The 21363-nt window shown below is 36.0% G+C and overlaps 1 protein-coding gene across 3 annotated transcripts in view; it reads right to left on the bottom strand.

Annotated features, from left to right (window-relative positions):
* The window catches only part of ACER3 (alkaline ceramidase 3), a 149411-nt gene that overhangs the window by 21466 nt on the left and 106582 nt on the right, over positions 1–21363 (bottom strand). For all 3 annotated transcript variants that reach the window (XM_020897565.2, XM_020897566.2, XM_070472951.1), the window contains one exon: positions 17431–17489. In XM_020897565.2, coding sequence (XP_020753224.1) covers positions 17431–17489 — 59 coding nt within the window. The remainder of the gene's footprint in view (positions 1–17430; positions 17490–21363) is intronic.

Below are 21363 nucleotides of genomic sequence, written 5' to 3'. Positions count from 1 at the left end.
CATTCTCTGAAAAATCCCTTCCCTTTGCCTTCACTTTGGGAATTGCCTTCACCTCATTGTGTTGGATTTTCTATGTCTTGTTTCCTATGTCTTCCTCCTTTCTGGTTTTCTCATTTTGGTCAAACACATCCTTCCACAGGTTTCTGAGCACTAGTTTATGGTATATGTTTTTTTTTCCCTTTTTTTTTGAGAACTTGAATGTATGAAAATGTATTCTGTCACCATCTTTTATCAATAGTTTGGCTAGGTATTATCCTGTAACTGGCTTCCAGTTTTCCTTTGGCAAGTCCAAAACCACTCTGATCCCTGATCCTTTGTATATATTGTATCTACTTTCTGACTCTAAACTTGTAGAACTGTCCTTGTCTAGAATTCTGAAATTGGCATGGGTCTATTTCCACCCACTGTGCTAAGCACACAGTAGGTTCTTTTAATCTATTAACTCTTATTTTTCAATTACAGGATATTTTCTTGAATTGTTTTGGTGATAATTTCCTCCCTTCCCTTTCCTCTACACAGTACCCCTTCCCTTTTTTATGCTGGTCCTGAAATCAGAACCCCTATTGAGTTCCTTCTATTCTCCATTTCTTTCCCACCATTCTGATGGCACCCAGGGACCACGGACTTGAGGAAACACTTGCTATTTGTCCACGGCAAATGGCAAGTGGGTCCAAGGGTCCTGAGACCAAGAGGCCCCATGCTGTCCTGTTCACGCTGAACCATAACATAAGCTCAGTGCCTCTCCTGTGGTGGATGCTTGCTGGTGAATGGGTAGGGGGGCTCAGGGACCATAAGACAATCACAATGTGTGTTCAGGAGAAAGAATTCCAATGTCTTCTTTAACTGTATCTTTCAAAATATTCATTTCAGCTTTTTATTATATTTTTAATGTCCATTTTTGGGGGATTCTCTGAATGTTCTTTTTTATAGCATTATACTCTTGATTCATAGATATACTATATTCCTAAGAATATTAATGAATTATAATATTTGTCATTTTGTTGGTTTTAAAGTTTCTTCATGTATAAGTTGTTTATAACAAGCTGATTAAAAAAAAAAAGCTGATTTTTTTCTCCCTTATTTGTTTTGGCCTCTTTCATATTGAATGTATTTATCATACATCTGGCACTGTCTCCTCATTCTTAAGAGTAAGCAGGTGGTCCCAAGCAAGTATTCAGCTGTAGCTTTTAGACTAGTAACCTTTACTGTAGGGCTATTTTCCTGGGTCAATTGTTAGGGAACCCTCAATACCAGTAAGGCCTTTTAGGCTACTCATATACTCAGTAAAAAGATTCTTTCAATATTCTGTCTGGACGTTTTTGCAGTCAGCATTCATAAAGCACAAGGTCACCCAATTTATCTGATTTCAGTATGGCATTTGTATGCTCAACTGTGTCTGGCAAAACCTAATGTAGACACACTGTTCACCCTTTCCAGAGATTAAATCTGTAGACTTCTGCAGTTTTTTCATGGCATGAAGTTGGGTGAGGGAACCTAAGCATATAACCATTTCTTAAAGCTTTTAATCAATGCCCCTCCTCCATCTCCTTCACCAAACTGTCTGTTGCTGCTAAGGCTTGGTACTTGACAAAATTCTCTGATGTAAACTGGAGGTTCTTGGCTTAGAATTTGGCTTTCTTGGATTAGTTACAGCAATTAGCAGTAACCCATTTACTTCCTAGCTTTTAACATTTTATTGAGTCTTCAACTTGTGGGTTTATGCTTTATAAATAAATTCTTTTGTTAGTTTTCGTAGTGTTTCAGAAAGGAGCAAAATTAGATACCTACTGATCTTCAATACAGTAGTTTTTTCCCCCCATTAATTTCTTTTATCAGTATCATTCTTCATTTCTCTTTGGGTTTATTCTATAGATCTATTTTCTAATTACTCAAATACTTAGCTCATTATTCTTCAGACTCTCTGTGTCTAATGTAAATATTTAATGTAAAAATGTCCCTCTAAGAACCACTTTAGCTACATCCTATTTTGGTTTATTCTCATTTTGCTTACATCCTAAGTATTTCAATATTTTTATTATGATTTTTTTTACTCATTTACAAGTACTTATAAGTTTCCAAATATATGTGCTATTTTGACTAAATCTGTTTTGTTTTAACTAATTGTCAGAGAACATACTATGCATGACACCAATTCTTTATAATCTGTTGAACTTTTCTTTAATGCTAGTTTGGGTAGATTTCATAATTACTCCATGAATGAAAAGATCATGCATTTTTTTACTTGTTAAGTATATAAAATGATTTTGTAACGTTACTCAAATTTTGCCTATTCCTATTTTTTGGTGTAAGCACTGGGCTAAAATATCTCATCATGGTAAAATGGTTACCTATTTCTCCTTTGTAATCCTGCCAATTTTTGTTTAAAATTTCCATACAAGTTTAGAGTTGCCACTTTTTGGAATGTGGTAAATAGAACCTTTTAATAACAATGTAATGAACACATCTGTTGTGAATAATGCCTTAAATTTCTTTGTTGTTAAAATAGCTAGTCCAGGCTTCTTTTAGTTAATACTGGTATGGTATGTATTTTTTATACCCTTTTCTTTCAAAATTACTATGTATTTATGTTTTAACCATATTTCTTATGAATAGCAGATACCTGGATTTTTCCGTTTTGGAGCCTTTGTCTTTTAATTGTTTAGCTCTGTCCATTTATATTTACTGGGATTACTGATATATTTTAAATTACTTCTACCCCTTCGTTTTCTGCTTTGTATTTTTCTTCACTTTTCTCTGCTTCCCTTTTTCCCCTTCTCATTTTCTTTGGATTCAGTTTTTATAATCCCATTTACTCCTTCATCTTTTTGTAACTGAAATTATGAAATCAATTATTTTTCAGTTCAGTTCAGTTCAGTTGCTCAGTCATGTCCGACTCTTTGCAACTCCATGAATCGCAGCACACCAGGCCTCCCTGTCCATCACCAACTCCCAGAGTTTACTCAAACTCATGTCCATCAAGTTGGTGATGCCATCCAGCCATCTCATCCTCTGACGTCCCCTTCTCCTCTTGCCCCCAATCCCTCCCAGCATCAGGTCTTTTCCAATGAGTCAGCTATTCACATCAGGTGGCCAAAGTATTGGAGTTTCAGCTTCAGCATCAGTCCTTCCAATGAACACCCAGGACTGATCTCCTTTAGGATGGACTGGTTGGATCGCCTTGCAGTCCAAGGGACTCTCAAGAGTCTTCTCCAACATCACAGTTCAAAAGCATCACTTTTTCAGCTCTCAGCTTTCTTCACAGTCCAACTCTCACATCCATAAATGGCCACTGGAAAAACCATAGCCTTGACTAGACGAACCTTTGTTGGCAAAGTAATGTCTCTGCTTTTTAATATGCTATCTAGGTTGGTCATAACTTTCCTTCCAAGGAGTAAGTGTCTTTTAATTTTATGACTGCAATCACCATCTGCTTTTAGTAGTTACCAAAAAAGGACATGTAAAATCCAAAATTAATCACTGGCTATATCATATCCTCAAATAAAGACCTTGGGAACTATGTAACTAAGAGTATTCTCCTGTATCTCACCTGTTATTTTAACATCATTTTAATTCCTTTTAAAAAATCTCTCAAACTATATATCACTAAAGTCACAATATTTTGTTTAGATACTCCCACACATTTTTCACGTTTTCTTCTTCATTGTTCTTTCTTGTATCTCAGCTCTTCCTTCTAATAAACATCTTTAAGAAGGTAAACTAGTAAAATTTCTTCCTTTCTATCTCAAGATGTTTTTATATTACCCTGGTTCTTGAAAGATATTTGGATATACAATTCTAACTTGATGGTTAATTTCTCTCAACTCTTTGAAGATAATAGTCTGCCATGTGTACTGCTCTTGATATAGTCTACAATAGACTGTAGACTACTATAGTCTACTGTAGACTATATATTATTCTTTTATTGGTAATGTTTTCTATCTCTGGATTTTTTTAGGATCTTTGTCATTGCATTTCAGTATTTTTAGTATGCTTTTTAAAAACAGGTGTCAATCAGGATTCAACTGCAGATAATATCTCTATCTAAAGCAGAAAATAAATTGTTTCAATTTCAAAAGAAACACTGAATAGATTTAGACACTCCAGAAATAACTTCTGAACACTACTACAGAATTATTTTGCCAAAGGAATTTTTTTTTTCTTTTTCACATTTACAAACCTGGAGAATTGGAAAACCTCTGGACCGTTTCATCCAGCATCACACCATCTTAGCTATAAATCACAGCTCAGGAAGCTGCTATCACACATTTGCTCCAGAGCTACAATGCACACCCTAGATTCATATAAGAATATGGATTCCTTACATACTACCACTTCTCCTCCCCATTTAACTTGGTTCTGAATTCAAGTCTCATGTGAATACATGTGATTAGCAAAATCTAAATGTATTTGAAAAGTTACCTACAAAGGAAAGATGAAAAATATACATTTTAGCCTTTTAGCATCTACATTACAGGAAAGCTCACTTGATGGAGGCTGAAACAATATTGAATGAACTAATCTATTATACCCGCTTTACCTGATAAAAACTTTCATTTATCTTGCTTGGGAATTATTGTTTTTGAAGCTGAGGAATTATCTTTTAAGGATACTAGAAAATCCTCACTTATTATCTCTTTGAATATCTCTTCCTTCTCCATTTTTTCTATTCTCTCCCTTTGGAATTGCAGTTAGACATGTTACTTCTCTGTGATGCTTTCTGGCTTATTTCTTTAGATGTGTCTTTCCACTTAATTAGTTCACTCTTCAAAGGTCTAATTTACTTTAAACTTATCCATTGAGTTTTTTATTTCGATAATTTTCTGGGGTTTTTTGAAATTAATTTTTATTGACATATATTTGATATACAATATTGTGTTAAGTTTCTACTGTACTGCAAGGTGAATCAGCTATATACATACATATGTCCCCTCTTTTTTGGATTTCTCTCCCATTTAGGTCATCTCAGAGCACTGCGTAGTTTCCTGAGCCATACAGTAGGTTCTCATTAGTTGTCTATACAATAGTGTATATATGTCAATAGTATATATATGGTCAATCCCCATCTTCCAATTCATCCCACCCCATCCTTCCCCTCTTTGTGTCTATATGTTTGTTCTCTAGGTCTGTGTTACTTTCTGTTTTGCTATAAGATCATCTATACCATTTAAATGCTGCTGTGGTTAAGTTACATGTGTTTTCTTTCTGGCTCAGACACTTGAGAGCTGGAACTGAAGAAGCTAGCAAGCCAGAAATACCACTAGGCACAATCAAAAAACAGACTGCTCTCTCTCCAAAGAAACAAGAAAAAGGCAATCTAGCAAGATAGAAAGTTTACACAATAATCACTATTCTATAGCCATACACCACAGAAAAACGATAGCCTCACCCTCCATTCATCCTCAAAGCCTGAATGGGAAGCATAGACTTCATTCCTAAGCAGGCCCAAAGAAGGTACCCCGATCTCCTGCTATACTAATATCAAGCAGTGAGAGGCTGGAACTTTCCCCACTCAGAAGTAACAAGCTCTCCATTTCTTGCAGTGTCAGTGGAGACCATGTGGGGAGCCTGAACTTCCATCTTCATGTGGTAATAACCAGATGCTCTCTCTCCTCACTGTGGTGGTATCAGAGTAGACCTACTGGGGTGTCAGAATTTCTGCCAATGGCCAGAGGTAACAAGGTCATATCAACAACCTCAGATATGCAGATGATACCTCCCTTACGGCAGAAAGCGAAGAGCAACTTAAGAGCCTCTTGATGAAGGTAAAAGAGGAAAATGAAAGAGCTGGCTTAAAACTCAATATTCAAAAGACTAAGATCATGGCATCTGGTCCCATTACTTCATGGTAAACAGATGGGGAAAAAAAGGAAACTGTGGCAGATTTTATTTTCTTGGGCTCAAAAATCACTGTGGACGGTGATTGCAGACATGAAATTAAAAGACACTTGTTCCTTGGGAGAAAAGCTATGACCAACCTAGATAGCATATTAAAAAGCAGAGACATCACTTTGCTAACAAAGGTCTGTCTAATTAAAGCTATCGTTTTTCCAGTAGTCATGTATGGATGTGAGAACTGGACCATAAAGAAAGCTGAACACCCAAGAATTGATGCTTTTGAACAGTGTGTTGGAGAAGACTCTATTTTGTTTTGTTTTAATTAATTTTTTTAATTTTGTTTTTTGATGCTGGGCTTTTTTTTTTTCCTTTATTTTTATTAGTTGGAGGCTAATTACTTTACAATATTGTAGTGGTTTTTGCCATACATTGACATGAATCAGCCATGGATTTACATGTGTTCCCCCTTCCGATCCCCCCTCCCACCTCCCTCCCCATCTGATCCCTCTGGGTCTTCCTAGTGCACCAGCCCTGAGCACTTGTCTCACGCATCCAACCTGGGTTGGTGATCTGTTTCACCCTTGATAGTATACTTGTTTCAATGCTATTCTCTCAGAACATCACCCTCGCCTTCTCCCAAAAAGTCTGAAAGTCTGTTCTGTACATCTGTGTCTCTTTTTCTGTTTTGCATATAGGGTTATTGTTACCATCTTTTTAAATTCCATGTATATGCATTAGTATACTGTGTTGGTCTTTATCTTTCTGGCTTATTTCACACCTCCCATAATATTGGAAATAAAAGCAAAAATAAACAAATGGGACCAAATCAAACTTAAAAGCTTTTGCACAACAAAGGAAACTATAAGCAAAGTGAAAAGACAGCCCTCAGAATGGGAGAAAATAATAGCAAACAAAGCAACAGACAAAGAATTAATCTCAAAAATATACAAGCAACTCCTGCAGCTCAATTCCAGAAAAATAAATGACCCAATCAAAAAATGGGCCAAAGAACCAAACAGATATTTCTCCAAAGAAGACATACAAATGGCTAACAAACACATGAGAAGACTCTTGAGAGTCCCTTGGACAGCAAGGAGACCAAACCAGTCAATCCTAAAGGAAATCAACATTCATTGGAAAGTCTATGCTGAAGCTACAATGCTTTGGCCACCTGATGCAAGAGCTGACTTATTGGAAAAGATCCTTATGCTAGGAAAGACTGAGGGCAGGAGGAGAAGGAGGCAACAGAGAATGAGATGGTATGGATGGCATCATGAATCAATGGACATGAGTTTGAGCAAACTCCATGAGATAATGAAGGACAGGAAAGCCTGGTGTGCTGCAGTCCACGGGGTTGCAAAGAGTTGGACATGACACAGCAACTTAACAACAATTAAATTGCATCAGTAGTCAGAAATCTGTATGCAAATATGACATTGCTAGAATGTTTACCACCCATTAAAATAAGAAATAATTGCAGTCTTACAGATTCTCATAGTGAATAGAAAAAGAAGAGACACTCTCCAACTGATCTATGAGGCAATTATAGTTTACTGTAAGATACGGAATATAGTTTCCTGTGCTGTAAAGTGGGACCTTGTTGTTTATCTACTTCATATATAGTAGTTTATATCTGCTAATCCCAAACTTCTAATTTTCCCTCTGGCCCCCTTATTTAGCAACCATATACTTGCTTTCTATGTTCGTGAGTCTGTTTCTGTTTTGTAAATAAGTCCTTTTTTATTTATGTCCTATTTTAGACTCCATATATAAGTAATACCATATATTTGTCTTTCTCTTCCTGACTTCACTCAATGTGATAATCTCTAGGTCTATATATGTTGTGGCAAATGGCATTATTTCATTTTTTTATATACTTTTTAAATATTCCTCTCTCTTTGTGTATACATATATATACAGAGGAATATTATATATGTGTATATATATATATATATATCACATCTTTATCCATTCATCTGTTGAGGGACGTTCAGGTAGCTTTCATGCCTTGACTACTGTAAACAGTGTTGCCATGAAAATCAAGGGGCATGTAGCTTTTGGAATTAAGAGTCTTCTCTAGATATATGCCCAGACATGGGATTGCTGGATCCTAGGATAACTCAATTTTTAGTTTTTTAAGGAACCTCCATACTGTTTTCCATAGTGGGTGTACCAATTTACATTCTTACCAACAGTGTGAGAGGGTTCTCTTTTTAGGGTTCTCTTTTCTCCAAATCTTCTCTGGAATTTATTATTTCTAGACTTTCTAATGATGGCCATTCTGTCAGATGTGAGGTGATATACCTCATTGTAGTTTTGATCTGTGCTTCTCTAACATTTAGCAATATTGAGCATCTTTTCATATCTTACTGGCCACCTGGATGTCTTCTTTAGAGAAATAACTATTTAGGTCCTCTGCTCATGTTCTGAATGGGTTGTTTGTTTTTTGTTATTTAGATGTATAAGCTGCTTGTATATTTTAGAAATTAAGCCTGTTGGTTGCACTGTTTGCAAATATTTTCTCCTAGTCCATAGGTTGTATTTTCACTTTGTTTATGGTTTCCTTTGCTGTGCAAAAGCTTATAAGTTTGATTAGGTCCCATCTATTTATCTTTATTTGTATTGACCTGAAAGACTGACCCAAGAAAATACTGGCATGATTTATGTCAGGGAATGCTTTGCCTGTGTTGTTTTCTGGGTGTTTCATGGTGTCATGTCTTATAAAGCCATGTCTATAATCCATTTTGAGTTTATTTTTGGGTATGGTGTGAGAAGTATTCTAACTTCACTGATTTACATGTGGGTGTCCAGCTTTCCTAGCATCACTTGCTAAAGGGACTGTCTTTTCTCCATTGTGTATTCTTGCCTCATTTCTCAAAGATTAATTGATCATAGGTGTATGGGCTTATTTCTCAGCTCTCTCTTCTGTTCTATTGATCCATAGGTCTGTTTTGGGCCAACGTCATGCTGTTTTGACTACTGTACCTTTGTAGTATTGTCTAAAGTCTAAAAGGGCTATGCCTCCAGCTCTGTTTCCTCAGAACTGCTCTAGCAATTCTGGGTCTTTTATCTTTCCACATAAATTTCAGGATTATTTATTCTAGTTCTGTGGAAATTATCATGGGTAGTTTGATAGGAATCACATTAAATTTGTAGATTGCTTTGGGTAGTAGGGCCATTTTAACAATATTAATTCTTCCAAACTGAGAGCATGAGATGTAATTCCATTTCTTTGAATCATCTTAAGTTCTTTTTAACTACATTTTATAGTTCTCAGCATATAAAGTCTCTGACCCTCTTCATCAGGTTGATTCCTAAGTATTTGATTTTTCAATGTGCTTTTAAAAGAGATTGCTATTTTACTTTCCCTTTCTAATAATTCATTGTTAGTGTAAGGAAATGCAACAGATTTACGTATGTTAGTCTTATAGCCTGCTACTATATCTTGCTTAATTTGTTTATCAGTTTGAGTAGATTTTGTGTGAAGTCTTTAGCTTTCCTATATATAATATCAACCCTGAATCTTCATCGGAAAGACTGATGCTGAAGCTGAAGCTCCAATGTTTTGGCCACCTGATGCAAAGAGCCAACTCATAGGAAAAGACCCAGATGCTGGAAAAGACAGAAGGCAGGAGAAGGGGATGATAGAGGATGAGATGGTTGACTGGCATCACCAACTCAATGGACTTGAGTTTGAGCAAGCTCCGGGAGATGGTGAAGGATAGGGAAGCCTGGCAAGCTGCAGTCCATGGGGTTGCAAAGAGTCAGACATGACTGAGCAACTGAACAACAATATATAACATCAATCATCTGCATATAATTACAGTTTAACCTCTTCTGTTCCAATTTGGATACCTTTATTCCTTTTTTCCCATATGATTGCTGTGGTGAGGACTTCCAATACTATGTTGAACAGAAGTGGTGCGAATGGGCAACCTTGTCTTGTTCCAGATTTTAACAGGAAAGCTTTCAGCTTTTCACCACTGAGTATTATACTGGTTGTACATCTGTCATAAATAACTTTTATTCTGTTCAGGTATGTTCCCTCTCTACCCACTTTAGTGAGAAATTTTATCATGAATGGATGTTGAATTTTATCAAACACTTCTTCTGCATTTATTGAGATGATTTCTGTCTTTTGATGTGGTGTATCACATTGATTGATTTGCCTATATTGAACCATCCTTGTAACCTGGGATGACTCCAGTTTTATAATGGAATCTGATCTATTTTAGGTTCTGTTAGATTTGGTTTGTTAATATTTTGTTCAGGATTTCTGTGTTGCTGTTCATCAGTGATGTTAGCCTATAATTTTCTTTTTTGGTAGTGTCCTTGTCTGATTTTGGTATCAGGGTGGTGGTGGTTTCAAAGACTGACTTTAAGCATCTTCTTTCTTCTTCACTCTTTTGGAAGACTTTGAGAAGTACTAGTACAAATTTGTCTTTGTATGCTTGGTCCTAGAATTCCCTAGTGAAGCCATTCAGTCCTGAATTTCTGTTTGCAAGGAGGTATATATTTGTTGTTTTACAAATTCTATTTCACTTCGAGTAGTAAGTCTGTTCAATTTATCTATTCCTTCTTGATTCAGTTTTAGTGGGTTGCATGTTTTTAGGAATTTATCCATTTCTTCTAGGTTGTCCAATTTGCTGGCATATAACATTCATAGTATTCTCTTATGTTTTTTGTATTTCTGTGGTGATATGAGGTATAATTTCTCCTTTTTAATTTCATATTTTGTTTATTTGGGAATTTCTTCTTTTCAGTGAACTGGCTAGAGGTTTGTCAACTGTGTTTATCCTTTCAAAAAAACAGCTTGTGGTTTTACAGATTTTTTTCTATTGTTTTTTAATCTCCATTTTATTTATTTCCTCTCTCATCTTTACTAGGTTTTACTGATTTTTTTCTACTGTTTTTTAATCTCTATTTTATTTATTTCCTCTATCATCTTTACTATTTTCTTCCTTCACTAACTTTAGGTTTCTTCTTTATCTAATTCTTTTAAATGATAGGTTAGGCTGTTTGAGATTTTTCTTTTTTTTTTTTTGAAGGCCTATATTGCTATAAACTCTCTTAGGACTGCTTTTGCTGCATCCCATTTTTAATTTTGAATGGTTGTGTTTTCACTGACATTGGTCTCAAGGTATTCTTAAATTTCCTCTTCAAGTTGACCTACTGGTTTTTTAAGCAACATGTTCCTTAGTAACTTTTTTTCCCCTTGTTTCTCTTTCTATGGCTGATTTCCAGTTTCATGTCCCTGAGATCAGAAAAAATGCTTGACATAATTTCTATCCTCTTAAATTTGGTGAGACTTGTTCTGTGTCCTAGTATATGGTCTATCCTAGATCATGTTCCATGTGCACTTGAAAAGAATGTGTATCCTGGGTTTTGTTTTTATCTAATGTCACCATATCAAGATGTATGAAAATTTAAAAAACCAATTAAGTCTAACTTCTCTATTGTACCATTTAGGTTCTCTGTTGCCTTACTGAGTTTTTGTCTGAAAGATATGCCCACTGATGTCAGTGGGGTGTTAAAAGTCTCCTACTATTATTGTATTCTCATCAATTTCTCCCTTTTTGTCTGTTAGTATTCAGGTTCTTCTATAGCAGATGCATAAAAGTATAAAATCCTCTTCCCTGTTGATCCTTTTAACATTAGTGTCCTTCCTTATCTTTCTTTCTAGCCTTTGATTTAAAGTTTATTTTGCTGATATGAGTATTGCAATTCTCACTTTCTTGTGATTTCCGAGTGCATATTTTTTTCATTCCCACACTTTTCAATCTATGTGTGTCCTTCTCTCTAAAAAGGATCTCTTGTAGGCAACATATATATTGTAGGCTCTTGTTTTTTCATCCAATCTGCCACTTTATATATTTGATTGGAGTCTTTAGTCCATTGACATTTAAGGTAATTATTGATATGTATGTATTTATTGCCATTTAAAACCTTGCTTCCCAGTAGATTTTGTATTTCTTCTTTATTCCTTTTTTTCCCTTTTCCTTTTGTAGTTTGATGACTTTCTTTTGTATTATGCTTGAGTTCTTTTTGTTGTTTGTGTATCAATTACGTTTTTTTATTTGTGGTTACTCTGTTTTTCAAGTATATTAATCCATTAATGTATCTACTTGCCTGAGACTGGTACTCATATGGGCTTAAAAAAAAAATCCTATGTTTTCTTACTCCCCTCTCCCACATTTTATGATTTTGATGTTGTCTCTAACATCTTCATGTTTATCCTTTTGCTGTTCATTGCAGTTACCACTACTCTCACAAAGTTTTGTTTTGTTTTTAAACTCTGTACTGCCTTATTTAAGTGATTTTCCAATCATGATTTTCTCTTTCCTATAGATTCTTGCTTCTTTTCTATGTATGTATGTATTTAATTACGCCATGCTGCATGGTTTGTGGGATCTTAGTTCCACAACTAGGAATTGAAGTTGGGATCGGCCCTGAAAGTGTTGAGTCCTAACCACTGGACTGCTAGGGAATTCCCTGTTTCTTTTCTATTTATAGACAACCTTTCAACATTTCTTTTAGGTTAGGTTTAGTACTACTATATTCCTTTAGGTTTTGTTTGAGAAATTCTTTATCCTTCTATTCTGAATGATAATCTTGGTGTGTAGAGTATCCCAAACTACAGGCTTTTCATTTTCAGAACTTTGAATATATATTGCCACTCCCTTCTGACCTCGAATGTTTCTGTAAAGAAATCAGCTGAGAGCCTTATGGGGATTCCCTTATAACTAACTCTTTGTTTTTCTCTAGCTGCCTTTAAAAACCTCATTATCTTTAATCTTCACCATTTTAATTATAACATGTCTTGGTGTAGGTTTGTTTGGGTTCTCTTTGTCTGGGCTTCCTGTGCCTGGCTATCTGTTTCCTTCTTGAAGTTTGGGAAGTTTTCAGGCATAATTTCTTCAACTATAATTTCAACCCTCTTCCCTTTTTCTTCTTCTAGGATCCCTATTATACAGATTGGCTCACTTTATATTATCCAAAATGTCTCATATATTGATTTTCTTTTTTTTTTAGTCTTTCTGTCTGCTGTATTGATTGGGTAATTTCCATTATCCTATTTCCAGATCACTTATTTGATCTTCTGCATTATTTAGTTTGCTATTCACTGCCTTCAGCTTGGCTTTCATCTTCAGCAAATGAGTTTTCTAGTTTTAACTGATTCCCCTTAATAGTTTCTAGTTCCATGTTACAGTGATGTACATTTCTGTTGATAGCCTTTCTTAATTCCTTCAGTATTTTTACTACCTCCTTTTTGAATTTGGGATCTAGTAGACAGGAGAGGTCTGTTTTATTGTTCTTTCAGGGGACTTCTCTCGTTCTTTTAATTGGCAGTGTTTCCTCTGCTTCTTTTTACCTCTATTTCTCTATGAATTTAGGAGGAGCAGTTATCTACTGTGGTCTTTAAGGGCTGTTTTTATGTGGGAACATTCCTGTGGAGGGACTTCCCTGATAGCTCAGTTGGTAAAGAATCCACCCACAATGCAGGAGACTGGTTTGATTCCTGGGTTGGGAAGATCCGCTGAAGAAGGGATAGGCTACTGACTCCAGTATTCTTGGGCTTCCCTTGTGGCTCAGCTGGTAAAGAATCCACCTCCAATGCAGGATACCTGGGTTCAAACCCTGGGTTGGGAAGATCCCCTGGAGAAGGGAAAGACTACCCACTCCCATATTCTGGCTTGGAGAATTCCATGGACTGTATAGCCCATGGGGTCACAAAGAGTCAGACACAACTGAGCAACTTTCACATTCCTGTGGAGCCTGTATGAGACTAATATTTTTGGTGCAAAGTTTGTTTTTTAGTATGGATGCCTGCCATGTCTTTCCTCAGTATGTGCTGGCTCTTATTCCTTTCTTAGGGGTTGGTGCTGTGGTGACCAGAGCCTGCACTGTATGTTGACTGGGGCCTCCTCTCTACTCTGTGGCTGTCACGGACCTGTCAGGGGCAGGATCTGCTCTCCAGTTGCTGGAGTAGAAACCCCCAGATCCAATTCAAAACTCAGTGTGGGGTACATGGAACTGGCATGCTTCTGCTGGGAGAGGAACCACTGAGTATTCCTCCGCAGGAGCTGTCCACCGGAATGTGAGTTCTGTGGTGTCATCTGCCACCCATTGTGTAGGCTCACAAAGTACTCCATTGTTGGTACAACCCTCGGCCCCGCCTCAGTCATGGGAACGCAGGCAATCAGTATGAATGTCCCTCAGCTGCCGTGCTCAAAAGCCACTGGTCAAGATCTGCCAAAGTCAGGCACTGGGACTTGCTGTAATGCTCCCCTGGAACTGCCATGGGAACTATGGAATCAGTGTAGACCCTGGCCCACCTCTGCATTTACAAGCCCACAAAGCCAACAGCTACTAAATCTGGACCCACTCCAGGCTCAGGAGCACAAGTAATCCACTGAGATGTCCAGCAGGCACTGAACTTACAAAGGCACCAGTGTTGTAAATCCATCAGTCACAAAGCTGCAAGCCCAGATTTCAGCCCTGCCTCAGTGTATGGCCAATTGCCAGGGCTTGCAAGCTTCCAGAGCTCATAGAGGGGGAGTTGTGCCTGCAGTGAGCAAAGAGGAAAATAAGTATTCTATGGCAGGGCCCCTCCCTTCTGTGTGTGTGTGCACTAACAATGGGGCTTCTATGGTGGACGTGGGCTCCATCTTGTACATACCCCCAGTTGTGGCCTGGGCCACACTCCAGCTTCTTTAGGCTGTCTCTGTACAGCCAACCCCAGTCCAGTCCTCTCCCCAGGTTTGTCTGCTGAAGCCCAAATTTCAGCACTCAGCCCCTGCATGTAACAGCAGATGCATGACTCAGGCTAGGGAGTGCAGTATGGTGGTCAGATCTTCTGTACTGGTCTCTCTGTTTTGCCTGCCACAAGTCAATTGCTGTACGCTCCTTTGAAGTTCCGATGCTCCCTTTCTGTCCTGACTGATCTCCCAACTGATGAAGGGCATTCCCAGGATGAGGGAATCTTTCCTGTTTCACAGTTCCCTCCCAGGGTGCAGGTCAAAGCCCAATTCTGTATTTTTTTTCCTTTCGTTTTATGCAGTTACATGGTGAACTTTCTTGCAGCTTTGGTTGTATGAGCTCTTTTGCAGTGTTCAGTAGTCATTATAAGAACTGTTCTGTGAGACGTATCTGTGGGAGGAGGTGAGCTCCATGTCCTTCTATTCTGCCATCTTGATCTCTCTGGTACTATTATTAATACGCTGTGTTTATACGTAATAAATGTTTGGACAGCAAGATTTAAAAATACAATACCATTGTTAAAAAAAAAAATCACAACTCCAAAATGCTAATGGAAGAAATTAAAGATTATCCAAATAAATGAAGAGACACATAAGACACACAGTGTTTACAGATTGGAAGACTCAACATAGTAAAGATGTCAATTCTTCATAAATTGATATGATGGTTTAATGCAATATGCAATTCCTATCAAAATCCCAATAAGATTTTAAATATAGACATTATTATTCTAAAACTTATATGTAAAGGCAAAGAAATCCAAATAGCAAAAATAATTTTGAAAGAAAAGTGAGAGGGATCAATCTGTATGATTTGAAGAGTTATTCTACAGGTACGGTAATCAATAGACTATAGAACTGGTAGAAGAATAGACACCAAAATCAGTAGAATATAATTTTAAAACTCAGAAATACATCCACATAAATGTATTCAAATGATTTTTGAGAAAGGCGCAAAAGCAATTCATTGAAGAAATGGCCATTTCAACCAGTGGTCCTGGAGTAGATGGATATCTAAAGGCTAAAAAATGGACCTCAACCTAATCCTTACCCTTATATAAAAATTAACTCAAAAAAATATAAACTTACATGTAAAATGTAAAACTATACAAAACTTTTAGTAAAAAAACAAGGAAAACCTAGGGTTAGGCATAGAGTCCTTAGACTGGACACCCAAGTGTGATATATAAAAGGAAAATTGATAAACTGACTTCATAAAAATTAAAAACTTTTGCTCTGTGAAAGACCACATGAAGAGCATGGAAAGACTAAGTACAAATTGTGAGAAAATGTAAGCCACATATTTGAGGAAGGATTAGTATCTACAATATACAAAGAATGCTCAAAACTCAACTGGAAAAAAAGAGAAACAATCTCATGAGAAAATAGACGAAGACATGAACAGACATTTCACCAAAAAGGATATATAGATGGCAAGTAGGCACATGAAAATATGTTCAACATCAATACCCATTAGGGAAATGAGAATTAAAATCACAATAAGATATCAGTACATATCTATAAGAATGGCTAAAATTAAAAATAGTGACAATACCAAACGTTGGCAAGGATACAGAGAAAATGGGTCACATATACAGCGCTGGTGGGAATGAAAAACAGAACAGTCACTCTGGAAAAGTCTGGCAGGTTTAAAAAGAATTAAATATACAACTATCATACAATCAAGTAAATGCATTCTGGGCATTTATTCCAGAGAAATGAAAACTTCTCTGCAAACAAATTTTCATAGCAGACTTAGTTGTAATAGTGAAACTAGAAATAAAAAACTATAAATTCAGATGTCATTCAACAGGTGAATGATTAATGATTAATGATTACACCCATATCATGAAATATTATCCACAACAAAAGGGATGAACTACTGATATATTCAATCACTTGTATCAATCTCCGGTGAACTATGCTGAATACAAAAGGTCAATCCCACTGGTTGTATATACTGTATGATTCCATTTATATAGTACTCTTAAAATGAAAAAATTAGAGAAACAAAGGGCAGATTAGTGGTTGCTAGGGGTTAAGGATAGGTAGTGAGGGGATGGGGTAGGAGCAAAAGTGTGTGTGGCTACAGAAAGACAACAGAGGGTGATAGAATTGTTCTGTATCTTCACTCTGTCAATGTCAAATCCTGTTATGATATTGTAGAATAGTTTTGCAAGACATTATCACTTGAGGAAATTGGTAAAGAGTGCAGATGATCTCTATTTAATTTCTTTCAAATGCATGTGTTTCTACAATTATCTCAAAATAGAAAGTTTAAATAAAAGAGGAAAAAAAAGGAACAAACCCATAAATCATACACTACTTACTTACTGAGCAACTGCTATATGGCCAGGCCCTATGTCAGGTACTCACATGAAATACTTATTTTATTTTTCACAAACTCTATAAAGTTTATGCCTACTTCCTAAATGATCTTTCTGGAACACTGTTTCTCTGTGACACAGACAACCTTTCTTGAGACATATTCTGCAAAAAGGGTTTCTTAGTTAAGTAGTTTGAGAAACATAAAAACAATTATTTTCCTTTCTACTGTAGGAGTTTTCAAGGCCTTTAATATACTCATGTACATTATAAATACTCAAAAGGAGGCCATCATACACAGCTTTCCTCAAATTTCTTTAAAGTCTTGCTTTCACATGATGCCTATTAACAACTTGCTTAAAGAATTAGTATTCCTTGCAATATACCATAATAAATGTTTGGTTATAAGTTTTCTATCAATATCCCTTCTGGAGTTGGATTTTATGAGTTATTTCAATTTAGGCTATAGATTTACCACCTAAGTATACTCTTGATGATCCAAATTACTTACCATGTAACAATATAAATAGATCGAACCACTAAAGTGAAGACCAACATTCCATACATGACCTGAAGAAGAAAAGAAAAATGAAGTTTGTAAGATCATTATTCTTTGGCAATAGAAGTATATTTTGCCTATAAAAATAGCCCTCCCAGTTAAATGTAAACATTTATAATCTTTCATTACATGTTAAAGAACATATGTATAATATAATTAAATAATTAAGAGTCATATTAACCTGTGAGGAAAGATCTTGCTTGTGAATAACCAATATCAGAAGTCCCACATAAACTTTAATTCTGAATGGTTACAAGAAATTTTAAATACCTGCTGAAACTTGAACAAATGGTGTATTTCTGCCTCATACTCCCCAGATATCCCTCCCCTTTTGTTAGGTTCACTTTTAGCAAATGATTCTACTTCCTATCTTATATAGCTGAACTTTTTAAAACTCTCCTCCTAAGTGTTTCTGCATCCTCTCCCTGTATTCTTTCTCCCATTCCTAGTTTTCAAAGAAACAGATGCCCATTTCTTCTTGACTGAGGTTAGTCCACTCCCCTGCATTCTTTATTCTATATGTTCCCACATCTTCTCAGACTTGGCTCCAACAACTAACCTCTTTCTCGTCTATACTGAGCACTGGATAGGTATTTTGGAAACCTGAAACTAGTGGGGAAATTTAACTTTTAAAAGTGTGAATTATTAAATACAAGAAAACTTCATAGAATATAAAGGTATAACATAACAAATATTTATAAAGCCAATAGCTGGGTACCATCCAGGTCAAGACATGTTGTCTCTTCCCAGTCTAACTCTCTCCCCTACTCCTTAGAGAAAATCCCTCTGACATTTTTTATAAACATTTTCCTGCTTTTCCTTACATATTTATTAAATTAAACTGGTTTCCTAAATATGCACTCCTAAATACCAGGTTTTTAAATTTTTTATTTTAATTTACAATAGAATAATATTACATACATTTGTTTTTGTCTTTTAAGATCCAGTTATGTTACATGTTGCCATGGTTCAATCACTTTTGATGCTACATAAATATCACAACTTATTTACCCATTGCTGTGCTGATGGACAGTTTTGGTTTATTTCTAGTTTTCAATGCTACAAACATTCTTATTCACACATTCTACTGCACACATACAAAAACTTCTCCAGAGTATGTACCTAGGGATGTAGTTGCTGGATCAGAGGGCATATTATTATCAAAATTACTCTAAGTGTCAAACTGTTTTCCATTGATTCAATTCAATTCCAATTTCTAGGATTTCTTTGATCCATGTTATTTAAAATTATATTACTTCAATTCTAATATAATTGCTTTATAGTCAGAAATTATATTCTGATTACAGTCATCTGAAATTTGTTAAGACTTACTGTATGAGCAAGTATATGGTCAATTTCTGTAAATGTGGACCATAAAGTGTTTCTGCAATTGTTGGGTGCAATATTTTACATCTGCTCTATAGGTCAAATTTTTTAATCATAGTTTGTCTTCTGTATCTTCTATAAGGTACTGATAATTGTGCACTAAAGTCACCTAAGATTATAGACTTCTCTAGTTTTTCTTCTAGTTTAGTCAATTTTTTCATTATATATTTTGAGGTATTATATATATTAAAGGTACATACAAATTTTAAATGATAATTTTCCGAATTGAACACTTTTAATACTACAAAGTAATCCTTTTCTATCAACAGAAATATTTTCCCCTCTTAAAGCCTGTTTCGTCTGATATTATAACTATACCATATTTTCTTTTGCTTAGCATTTGCATGATATATATTTTTCCACTTTCAATGTTTCTATTTTGAACTCTCTTTAAGGCTGTGCTATGATTCTTGCCTACTAGTTGTGTTCTACTACATAGAATCCAACCATATCTATTGAGCATTGCACTAGTCCCTGGGGAGATAACGGTATGAGTAAAGGGTTAATATACAGCCTGGAGTGGTGAGGGCCTGGTTGAGAATGACCTCAAGTCTCTCAGCCTTGAAAACAACAGGTAAAATAAATGAGGAGTGTTGTGTCTGCTTTTGTTGTTGTCAAGAACTACACACATTGCAGACTTGGGGCCTACATGAGAACAGTATAAAAGATGCCCATAATAAAGAATGGTGGGGGAGAGAAAAGAAAGAAAAAAGGGGCTGTTGTTTCTACACATTACAGTGACTTCCATTACTCTTAGCTTTCAAACCTGGCAGATGTATACACATATGTGAATGAGAGGGCAAAATGTGTATCTTATACACAATGTATGTGTATAAGGATAGCTCTGAATTTCTTGATAAGATGAAAATGCTATACTTGTTGTATCCTCTACCATGTATTTTACAATAAAAATAAATAAACACAGTATTAGATTAAAGTCTATTAGAGACTGATTCCTGGGCTTCCCTGAGAGCTCAGTAGGTAAAGAATCTGCCTGCAATGCAGGAGACCCCAGTTCATTCTTGGGTCAGGAAGATCTTCTGGAGAAGGGATAGGCTACCTACTCCAGTGTTCTTGGGCTTTCCTTGTGGCTCAGTTGGTAAAGAATCCACCTGCAATATGGGAGATCTGGGTTCGATCCCTGGGCTGGGAAGATCCCCTGGAGAAGGGAAAGGCTACCCATTCCAGTATTTTGGCCTGGAGAATTCCATGGACTGTACATGGGCTTGCAAAGAGTCAGACACGACTGAGCAAATTTCACTTCACTTCACTGATTACCCACCTGAATCAGTAATTGTAGCTATGCTGCAATAACAGTGAATAGAAAAGTCATGATCTCTGCAATTACAACCTAGTGAGGAGAGGGATAAGTAACCACGCAGTTAAAATGCAGTATTTTAACTCTGTGACAGGGACTGAACAGAACATTTTGTAAGCACACAAGAAGGCCACCTAATCTAAACTTATGCAGATCAAAGAGACTTTCACGGACTAGGGATGTAATGTATAACATGAGATGTAATTAACACTGCTATATGTTATATGTAAAAGTTGATAAGAGTAAATTCTAAGAGTTCTCATCACAAGGAAAAATGATTTTAATTTCATTAATATACTGTATCTCAATGAGATGATGGATGTTCACTAAACCTACTGTGGCAATCATTTCATAATGTATGTAAGTCAACTCATTATGTTATACACTGTAAAATTATACAGTGGTGTATGTAATTTATGTCTCAATAAAACTGAAAGAAAAAAAGACTTTTTGGAGGATATGTTTAATTTTATAACAGAAGCATTAGTAGGATAAGAATTATTAGTAATAAAAAACATTATTAAAAGAAGGTGGAAGAGAGTAACTGGCATAGCTTACATTGTGGGGACCAGAAAAAAGTAATGCTGTCTAGGACATACTTATTGGAGAGAAGAGCAAGGAAAATGAAGTTAGAAGGTAAGCAGAGATCAAATCTGCTTTACAAATCATGTTAAGGAGTTGGGACTTTATGTAAAGAACAATGCAAAGTCAATAAAAGTTTCAGCAGTAGCTCAATATGATCACTCATGTATTAGAAAGATGTCCCTGTCATGTTAGAGAATGAATTAGGAGGCGAGATTAATGGAAAACTGACCACTGACAAGATACTGTAGTGACCTAGGTGGGACACGGTGCCTGAATTAGGGTAATATCAATGGGAAAGGAGAAAAATGGATAGATTAGGGAGATATTTAGGGCTTAGAACAACTTTAAGGTATGGTATAAATTGTTTAAGGCTTATCAAAATTACTAAAAGTGTCAAACTGACTGATAATCAATTTGATATGGAACTAAGTAAAAGTTGGGAACATCTATGATGGCCTGGTTTATGACTTGGGCAGTTGAGTGCATAGTTAAACTGTTTATTGGGTTAAAGAATAATATGAAAACAAAGACAAGGGATGAAAATGTTTATTTCTGTGTATGTTCAGACTTTGAGGTGTCAGTTAGATAGCCAAGTG

The sequence above is a fragment of the Odocoileus virginianus genome, chromosome 10 (assembly GCF_023699985.2).
Source record: "Odocoileus virginianus isolate 20LAN1187 ecotype Illinois chromosome 10, Ovbor_1.2, whole genome shotgun sequence".
In the NCBI taxonomy this organism is placed as follows: domain Eukaryota; kingdom Metazoa; phylum Chordata; class Mammalia; order Artiodactyla; family Cervidae; genus Odocoileus; species Odocoileus virginianus.
This window is presented reverse-complemented; position numbering and strand designations above follow the sequence as displayed.